At 34.0% G+C, this 10,431-nt stretch overlaps 1 protein-coding gene across 1 annotated transcript; it reads right to left on the reverse strand.

The window, feature by feature from the left end:
- Positions 1 to 5,605: 5,605 nt before the first annotated feature.
- On the reverse strand, positions 5,606 to 7,302 carry LOC126618210 (uncharacterized). Its single transcript, XM_050286279.1, has 3 exons — positions 6,911 to 7,302; positions 6,164 to 6,171; positions 5,606 to 6,006 (listed from the first exon to the last, which is right to left on the reverse strand). Exons 1-3 carry the CDS (start codon positions 7,300 to 7,302, stop codon positions 5,606 to 5,608), a joined length of 801 nt encoding a protein of 266 aa, XP_050142236.1.
- Between the last annotated feature and the right edge of the window lie 3,129 nt (positions 7,303 to 10,431).

The following is a 10,431-nucleotide window of genomic DNA, read 5'->3' on the forward strand; positions in this document are numbered from 1 at the left end:
AAAATCATTTTTTTAGCAATCCTTTGATATTGATCTAAGAGTCCATATTTGTTTTTGTCAAATCCAACAGTTAAAAAAAAAAAGAAAAAGAGATCCAACTGCTGAAATTTAAATCCAATGATCAAAATAATAAATTTTTTTTTAAAACAAATCCACTTCAAAAAATACTCATTCATTTGTTCATTCATCTACACAAAATCAATTTCTTCCTCATATAATTTTCATATACTTTCTTCCTCAATTTTTTTGAAGATGTCTTTAGGACAAACTACAAGAGGTTCAAATTGGAAGCAAAAAGAAGATGAAGCTTTATGTTGTGTTGCAATTTCTCAAATGAAAAATTATTATTGTTTGGTGATTGTCTAATTAGTTTTGACTGGTGTTACTGAAGTTTTGTTGATGTGGGTATTGAAGTATGGTTGATTGGTTTGTATATTGAAGTTTGGTTGGTGTGTGCATTGAAGTTTGATTAGTTGGTTTGTATGTTGAAGTTTGATTAGTTGGTTTGTATGTTGAAGTTTGGTTGATTGAATGATTAGTTGGTGTGATTTGTTCGGTTTGGAATTTTTTTGGGAATATAAACTTTTTAGATTAAAACATTCATAAGATTAAATTAAGATAACATAACTCAAAATTAAAAAAAAAAAATTTACCACAAAAAACAAAGTCTTGAATTTAGGTGTGGAGAATTAGGTGACATTCATTGTTCAAATAACTAACTTTTGTCTTTTATTGAACATAAATATTTGGGTTTGGATCCAAGAGTTGAAGTTTGTCTTATAGAAACTTATGAGCCATTCACATTACTATTTCCAAGAACTCCCACCTTCCCACATTCATTCGATGCTTGTGAGCATCAAACCAACTGAACCATCCAAACCGACCAATCCAAATCGTTTTACTTGGTTTGGTTTTGACCATGAAAAAAGTCAAACAATTTAAAAACCAAATTGAACTGATTTTATGTTGGTTTGGTTAGGTTTTGATACTTTTAAAACCGATCAAAACCAAATCAAACCGAACCAACCATATATCTTTGAGATGTAATTTTATTTATTTTACACATGTCAATATATTATAGGTCATTTGGATATCTAACCATACATATATTATAAGTGTTAACATATTAGAAATTGTAATGACTATTAACAATTAAAAATTCATTCGTATTTTAGGTGTATGTGAGCTTGTAAGTAATAAACCATTTGCAAACATGAGATTTCATCTTTTATATAATTGAAACTTAGTCCTAGTTGACTTGATGGAAGTGTTTATGTTAAAAAAATTTAATCTTTTGTCCAATTGGAATGTGTGAGATGTGTTGTATAAAATTAAAACTCTTGAAACGTAGGACATTTTTTATGGATGTGGGGGAATAGGCTTAAGTTGACCGAACAAAACTAAACTAAACCAATTAACAATGTTTGGTTTTGTTCGGTTTTAATAGTGGTATTGGTCAAAACTGAACAAAACCGAATCATTCAATGCGATTTGGTTTGGTTATATTTTTTGTTTTAAATCGAATAAAATCGAAACTCACTCACCCCTGCTTATTAGCATGAGCTTAAACACACTATGCGCAAGGAGAGAAATTCTCTTGAAACCAATATAGTGTCCAGTGCCATCACCGATAGCAGAGATGATCCTCATGTCATCATATATTGCATAATTTGTTCATTGAATAGTTGACTATTGGTGTCTTCAGTGATTTGACAGATATCAAAACTTACTATTACCAAGTTTAGTCACATAAAGTTGTTTGCAAATTACAACAAATCACTCCACAGCCGCATTCACCACATTACAATTACCAACATAGGGGGATGAATTCGAGCACATCAAATATAGAGTTACATCTATTTTTCCAAATGAGTCATAAGCCAAAAATTCATAAATCTCCACGAATGTTTTGTCTAATACTTTGTTGGCCATAATTTGTGTGGCTTCCTCTTTCGTGGCCCCAGTTGTAGAGTATTCATGGATACTCCGCTAATATTGATAGTGAATTTGTGGTTACCGTCCAATTTTTCAGTAGTAATTCATAGGCCCTTGTCATAAGGGTCCACTTTTCCCCTACCTCTATATCCATACATAGCACAAAAAAATAGGGAAAAATGTGTTGTAGGTCAGTTGGCACAATGGATCGAAAATTAGATTGAAAGATGTAAATTCGGCAATGAAGTCTCAGTACTGTAGACTTGAGTTTAAGTATTCGATTTAGGCCAGTAACCTACCATTTTAAACTGAAACCAGGTCATGAGTCCAAATAATATAAGATTTTAGAATATTTTCGATATTTTGTTATTTTTCTCTGCTTTTACTTAGAAAGTCTAGGGCCAAGAGGCACTATATACCATCTTTAGGTTCTAGAATTTTTTTATCTTTAAGTTATCTATAAGTTTTGAGGTTTTCTTATATTCTCTAGTGGTTTAGTTCTCTTACTTTAGGTAGGTTATAGTTTTATGCCTTCTCCTTATAAAGAGCAAAAGTGAGCTGAAGATTTCTTGCCTACTGACGTTGCTGAAAATAGTAATCATGGCGGCCGACGGCAAAATACAGGATACTGCGGCCCGCCGTCAGTTGAGAATAAACCCAAACATGATGGTCTGGAAAATTGCCCCAAAACTTTTGAATAAACCAATTAGAATGGGATAGGATTTTTACCACCCACTTTAAAAACACCTAAAATACTTGCAAGAAAAATAGTATAGTTGACTTACGTAAGGTCGTTCTCCATAGGGATTATTTTAAATAAATTTATGTGAAACAAAATCTCAACTAGTTATTGAGAACGAAGTTTTGGAAAAATGTGATTTAATGACCTAAATTAAGAAAAATGAATTTAATTAAAAAGGTTAACAAAAAGCTGCAATATTAAAGAAGGAAAAATGAGACAATTTTTGAAAATTAAAGTAAGAAAGCACTAGGGTTCCCCTATCACCTTAACAATTTTACGTTGTTCTTCCAATTACTTATGAATTACACATGCATATTTTGAAGTTTAGGTTTTCCTAGTGTATGTCCTACTTGTAACCTCCAACATATAACGTAAACATGCAACCCGTCCGTCCAGATCGAATGTGAACATGTCAGACTCATTAAGTTTTATGAAACCTTTTGAAAAACCATGCAACCCTTAAGACGTGGCATCCATCCTAAGTGAAGTTACACATATTAACTACAAGAAGCCTTAATCAATTTAAGGGACATTCCTCCACTAAAATTGCATCAAATTACTTTTCTAAATATCCTAATGGTCGCGAATCACTAAGATAAATAGATAGTTTAAATCGATGATTAATAATTCAAAACCTGCATGCATAATATCATAAGCAAATTAAAAAAGACTACATATTCATGCTAAGGCTCATGGCCTCCCCCTAGCAAAGAGGATTAGTTACACGTATTCATAATTAAAATAAAAAGGATCTTATTGAAATAGAAAAAGAACGAAAACACTTTGAAAGTATAAATCTTGAAATCTCTAAGCCTTGACCAAAATCCTCTCTCCAAAGCTTGCATAGAAGAAGAAGAACTAGGGATGGCCAATGGCTTATTTATACTACATAGAAAATCCAATCCTTACTAGAAAAGGACTTAGAATAAAACTAGGAAACCAAATAAATTAAAATAAATTAGGAAACATAATCCTTAATTGGCTAGGCAAATTCGTCCAAAATCTGCACAGCCATGTTTTGAACCCAAATCTCTTCCAGAACCGGCCCAAAATGGCTGGATTTAAAGCTTAAAATAATTTGAACACTTCTTCAAAAGCCCACTAATCCAAAATAGGTCATCTTAGGCTCCAAAAATCGCAATTAAGTCCAAAACGTCAGTTTCCAACAACACGAACTGCTTATTTATTTAATCGCCAAAAAATAACCACTTGGTGAAAAACTGAAATTTTGACACGAACAAGCTAAGGGACTCACAAATGTCATCCAATTTGAATCACTCCAAAATTTGTCCGTTTGGTCATGTTTCGCTTCCGAGGAATTTGAATATCCTATATTGGAAATATAAGGCAAAGTATGAAAATTCTACCAAAATATACTAAAAATAGGGTAAAATACATAAAATGAAATCGACTCATATGAATGCATACAATTTTTCCTCTAGAGAATAGATTAGAATTCAAAGAGAATTATGGACGGCTTTGATTGTATTTTTCTGTTCTTACTTAATCTTTGAGAATCATTTTACTTCTTAACTTTACTCAAAGTTAATTAAAATTGAAAAGTGTGAGTGCCTTTGAAATATCAAATACTTAAAAATCCCCCTATTGAACAGCCATTTCCTTACTTCCCTTAATCTAAATTCTCCAATTCATTGCATCTCTCATTCTGTTTGTAACATTCCTAAGTTCATATATAAATAAAATTGGTTTAGCCTAATTAACAATCGAATTGCACAATCCGTAAGACATCGATCATGATAAGTCTTAATTAAGTTATATAACTTGATTCCTAAGCATTCCCAAAAGTATAGAGACCAAATTAAGGCTGGATAAGGACTTTCTTCCAACATAATTAACCTGATGAACGGCCTGACCAGCATATTTATGCTACAAGTTGCTATATGTACATGTATATATACTCTCTTGTGATTGGAAATTGGCCAATGAGAGAGCTACACAAACTGGGGGTAAATGATGTAAGCAGTATATAAATAAGTGAACTACAGCAACGTAGCTAACCAACACAACTCTAGGATTACCAAAGAATACCAGATTCACAAAATTGGAGAAACAACAACTTATAAACTGAGAGATCAACTTACCTGGAGGTATCACCATTGAGAAACAAAAGAAGAAGTCTTCTACTTCCAACACTCGAAATACTCCTATCTAAGTGAATAGGGTTTTAGATATATTGAAGATCGTGTGTGAGGAAGCAGGGACTCCAACTATTTATATAACCACTCATATAGCTAAAGATTCACTCGGTCCAACCAATTATCAGAAAGAGTGATGATCTCTATCTCTTAATAAGTTTTAGTCCCATCATGACTCTATATAATAGTATATACTTGATAAGAATCAAAATAGAACAGCTGCAACATATAAAACTCCATGGCTCTTATCGTACTAAGGTCCTCAAACTCCTTGTGTTTCACATAACCAACACAACTGGTTAAGCGCCATCCAAGTAGTCCAGTTATAATCTCATTGTCATTCAAACAAGGTTTTACATTCTCCCACTTGAATGTAAATGATATGCCTCAATATTATAAGAATCATTGAGTTCACAAAAGCTTGCAACTGATCCTTCTTAGTAACTTGTCATCTTCAAGAAAAATATAGGACCATAGAAAACAAAGCACGCATTGCTTGCACTTTGCACTTTGCACTCTATGATCACATACGTATTTAGCTTAAAAAAATACTATGTTACCCTTGAGAGTCATGATGTCAAGAACTGACTATTCATAATGTCAGTTCCACATAACAAACTGAAATAATTCTAGTACCAAAGTTGTTTGTAGAAACATAATCAACCATTTAAACAAGTCAATAATAATAATGAATTGCAAGGCAACTAACAACTGTCAACAATAAACAAAATTAAATGAAGCAAAACCAAGACAATGTATGGAGTGCTTACTCTCACTCATTAACTGAATCAAAGAGCTCTCTTACTCTCGTGTTGAAAACATGTTTCTTGAAGACTCCCACTGGTAAGGCCTTTGTCATTAGGTCAATAACCATTAAACTTGTGTTGATATACTCAATTTCGACAGTCTCTTTCTTCATTTCATCTCTTACTTTTAAATACTTAACATCCATCAATCTACTAGCATAAGACCTCTTGTTATTCTTTGAAAAGAAAACTGCAACTTTGTTGTCACAATACAACTTGAGGGGCCTTTCAACACTGTCAACGATTTCCAATCCTTTCATCGTGTTTTTAAGCCAAATCGCTTGTTGAGTTGCTGCATAGCACCCTATAAACTTAGCTTCCATAGTTGAAGACACAATACCTTTCTGTTTTGCATTCTTCCATGATACTGCACCATTAGCTAGCAAAAAAATATAACTGTTAGTTGATTTTTTGTCATCCACACACCCTGCTAAGTCCGAATCCGTGAACCCTACCAATTCCAGCTTGTCTACATGACTGTAAGTTAACATGAAATCTCTTTTTCTTTTGAGATATCTAAGTACCTTTTTTGCTGCAACCCAATGAGATGCACCAAGATTTGATTGAAACCTACCTAGTACACTCACTGCAAAAGCCAAATCCAATCTTGTACATACATGGTGTCACATCCCGGCCCGGGGCGGATCACTTCCCGGGCCCGCTCTACCACCGTAGCACGATATTGTCAGCTTTGGGCCCCGACTACACCCTCACGGTTTTGTTTTGGGAACTCACGAGCAACTTCCCAGTGGGTCACCTATCCTAGGAGTGCTCTGACCTCCTTCTCGCTTAACTTCGGAGTTCCTACGGAACCCGAAGCCAGTGAGCTCCCAAAATGCCTCATGCTAGGTTGGGATGGGAATATACATATAAGGATCACTCCCCTGGGCGATGTGGGATGTTACAATCCACCCCCCTTAGGGGCCCGACGTCCTCATCGGCACACCACGGCCAGGGTTAGGCTCTGATACCAATTGTCACATCCCGGCCCGGGGCGGACCACTTCCCAGGCCCGCTCCACCACCGTAGCACGATATTGTCTGCTTTGGGCCCCGACTACACCCTTACGGTTTTGTTTTGGGAACTCACGAGCAACTTCCCAGTGGGTCACCCATCTTGGGAGTGCTCTGGCCTCCTTCTCGCTTAACTTCGGAGTTCCTACGGAACCCGAAGCCAGTGAGCTCCCAAAAGGCCTCGTGCTAGGTAGGGATGGGAATATACATATAAGGATCACACCCCTGGGCGATGTGGGATGTTACACATGGGCATACATTAGATTCCTTACAAGAGATGCATAGGGCTTGTCTTTCATTCCCTCATTCTCCAATTCATTTCTAGGACATTGATCACTGCTCAGTTTGTCTCCTTTGCCAATAGGCAATTCTCCATTCGAACACTTGTCCATGTTGAATCTTTTAGTAACTCTATCGATGTACTGTCTTTGGAAGAGACCAAGAGACTTTTTAGCACGATCTCTTATAATTTCTATTCCCAATACAAATCGAGCTTCCCCCAAATCCTTCATGTCAAAGTTTTGAGTGAGCATACTCTTAGTTAACTGTAGTAGAGACATATCGAAGCTAGCTAATAATATATCGTTCACATACAATACTATGCATATGACTTTTGCACCAAGAACTTTCAGATAAATACACTCATCCATTTTGTTCTCTTAAAAACTAAAAGCTACCATTACTTGATCAAATTTCTTGTTCCATTGCCTCGAGGCTTGTTTTAAGCCATATATAGACTTATTTAATTTTCAAACCATCGTTTCCTTCCTCTTTCAACAAATCCAGATGCTCGTTGCATGTAAATATCTTCTTCAAGATCTCCATTTAGGAATGCCGTTTTGACGTCCATTTGATGAAGTTCTAAATCAAAGTGTGCCGTGAGAGCGAGGATTATTCTCATGGAATCTTTTGTTGAGACTGGAGAGAATGTTTCATTATAGTTGATTCCTTCCCTTTGCGTAAAACCCTTCGCCACTAGCCTTGCTTTGTGTTTTTCAATCTTTCCTTGTGAGTCTCGTTTTGTTTTGAATACCCACTTACAACCAACAATCTTTCACTACTACAATATACCTTATCAATGGCGAAGCAAAAACCGACAAGAAACCCAATTTATGTCGAAAATTTAGCAAAAATCCCACATAAAACAATGTAATGTCGGATTGGAATACCGACACTAAAGCTAGCGTCATAAAAGGGCTTCAGTGTCAGTTTGTACGCTTAATCCGCCAGTACACAGCGTCGGTTAAAAGCGACACTGACACTGACGTCGGTTTAAAGCAACGCAAACTTCAACATTACGTCGATTTAAAGCGACGCTAATTACCAATTTAATTATAAAATATCCAAACTACCATCGGTTTTGACCGACATTACATAACATATGGATACATAAAATAATTATTATGATGTCGTTCATAAGCGACACGAAATATATTAATAATACATAAAAAATCATTTTCCGTTTTTAATTAATAATAATTAAAATTTATTATATAAAAATAAATCCCACCATATGTCAATGAAAAAACAAACAATTTTAAGCAAACTTCATATTAAAAATAAAATTTCTACCAACTAGATATTAAATTTAAAATTAACTACAATTCCTAAAAATGTACAACTCATACAAATTCTTCCTCAACTCTTGCAAAAGATTTTGAACTGGTTGTGTGGTTCATAGTTTTCAACTGCCGATTATGGTTATTTTTTTCAGCAATCTCCCGAAAAATAAAAGAATTTATTAGACAAATTTCAAGGTATAATAAAATAAATCATGAAACGTTTACCATTGTTTTTTCTTTATTCTAGTATGCCACCATCGAAATATTTCTGTAATCTTTAACCTCTGCCGCTACATGTTTCGAAAACGCACTAGAATTATAACTAATGCATTTTCCAGACGAATCAAATGAACAAGGCTGTTCCTTCCAATTCAGAATTGAGGGTCTGTATCTCTGTTGAGTTGATCCTTATAAATACAGAAAAAACAATTAAAAACCAAGAAACAAAAATAAATTTTCAATTTAAGCATAAAACTAGTTAGAATACAAAACAGAAACTAAAATTAATAATCATAATAATTTAAAAATGAACCACCATTGACCTCTTCCTCTTCAAAGTGGAGTTCCTCATAATGTTGATCTTCAAAATGGTGATCCATAGCAAATGGGGAAGGAGAAGAGGAAAACCTAAAAAGGAGGAAGAAAGGGACGCACAGATGAAATGGGGAAGCAAAAGAAGAAAGTCTGAAATTGGGGGAGAAATGAAAGCACGGATGAAATGGGAAAGAGAGGGGTTTAAATATGGGTACTTATTTTGCGTCGGTTTAAACCAACGCCAACTTCTGACACACTTTTTGAAATTCACATAGCGTTGCTTAAAACCGACGCAAACTTCTGACACACTTTTTGAAATTCACATAGCATCGCTTTAATGAAACTAGGGTCGGTTAAAACCGACGCCAACTTCTGACACACTTTTTGAAATTCACATAGCGCCGCTTTAATGAAACTCGCGTCGCTTTAATGAAACTAGCGTCGGTCAAAACCGACACTAAGTTTCTCCATCCATGTCCTCGTGCAAAACAAGCCGGAAATTTCCCACCTAATAATATATATTAATTTTATAATTTTATAATTTTATAACCCTAAAAAATACTATAATAATTTAACAATTTTATACCCCTAAAAACTATAATAATTATATATATTAAATTAAATTTTAAAAATTGGTGACCATTGGATCGGCTTAAATATACATACCATTCAATTTCTTAAGTGTTATATGTACAAAATAAATAAATTTAAATCTACTTAATATATATATACACACACACCATTGAACTTGATGGGATATGAATTCTACGAAACTAATTTCAGCGATTCAACAGTCAAAGTTGTTTGTATATGCTTCGAGATCGCATCAGCAAAAAATTGCAAAAAACAAACATTCAGATATCAATTAACGAGACAAAACTTTTCGGCAGTTATAAAACGAAAAATCACGATTTAACGGTTATTTTAACTCCGATTTTGATGATTTTTTACAGTTACACTCCTTAACCCTATATGAATACAATGAATGAGCTTGATCTTCAATTTAAAATATATTACACTATTGGATACCACAAATTCTTATGTTATACCTAATGAAAGTATAAATAAACTCTAAGTGTTAGTGAATTTATCATTTTCATGGGATACGCATTCTACGAAACTAATTTCAACGATCCAACCGTCAAACTTGTTTATATATGCTTCGAGATCGCATACGTCAAAAATTACAAAAAAAAAAAAAAACATTCAGAGATCATGTAAGGAGACAAAACTTTTTGACGGTTATAAACAAAAAATCATGATTTAACGGTTATTTTAACTCTGATTTTGATAATTTTTTACAGCTACACTCCTTGGTCCTATATGAATACAATGAATGAGCTCAATCTTCAATTTAAAATATTTACACTAGTGGATACCACAAATTCTTATGTTATACTTAATGAAAGTATAAATAAACTCTAAGTGTTAGTGAATAAATCATTTTCATGGGATACGCATTCTAAAAAACTAATTTCAACGATCTAACCGTCAAACTTGTTTATACATGCTTCAAGATCACATACGCCAAAAATCTCAAAAAATAAACATTCAGAAATCAAGTAATGAGACAAAAGTTTTCGACGGTTATAAACGAAAAATCACGATTTAATTAATATTTTAACTCCGATTTTGATGATTTTTTACAGCTACACTCCTTGACCCTAGATGAATACAATGAAT

The sequence above is a fragment of the Malus sylvestris genome, chromosome 4, assembly GCF_916048215.2.
Source record: "Malus sylvestris chromosome 4, drMalSylv7.2, whole genome shotgun sequence".
Lineage (NCBI taxonomy): Eukaryota > Viridiplantae > Streptophyta > Magnoliopsida > Rosales > Rosaceae > Malus > Malus sylvestris.

What these genes read in the sequence shown, in the direction of transcription:
- LOC126618210 (XM_050286279.1), bottom strand. Translation starts at nt 7,302, where the DNA reads ATGGATGAGTGTATTTATCTGAAAGTTCTTGGTGCAAAAGTCATATGC.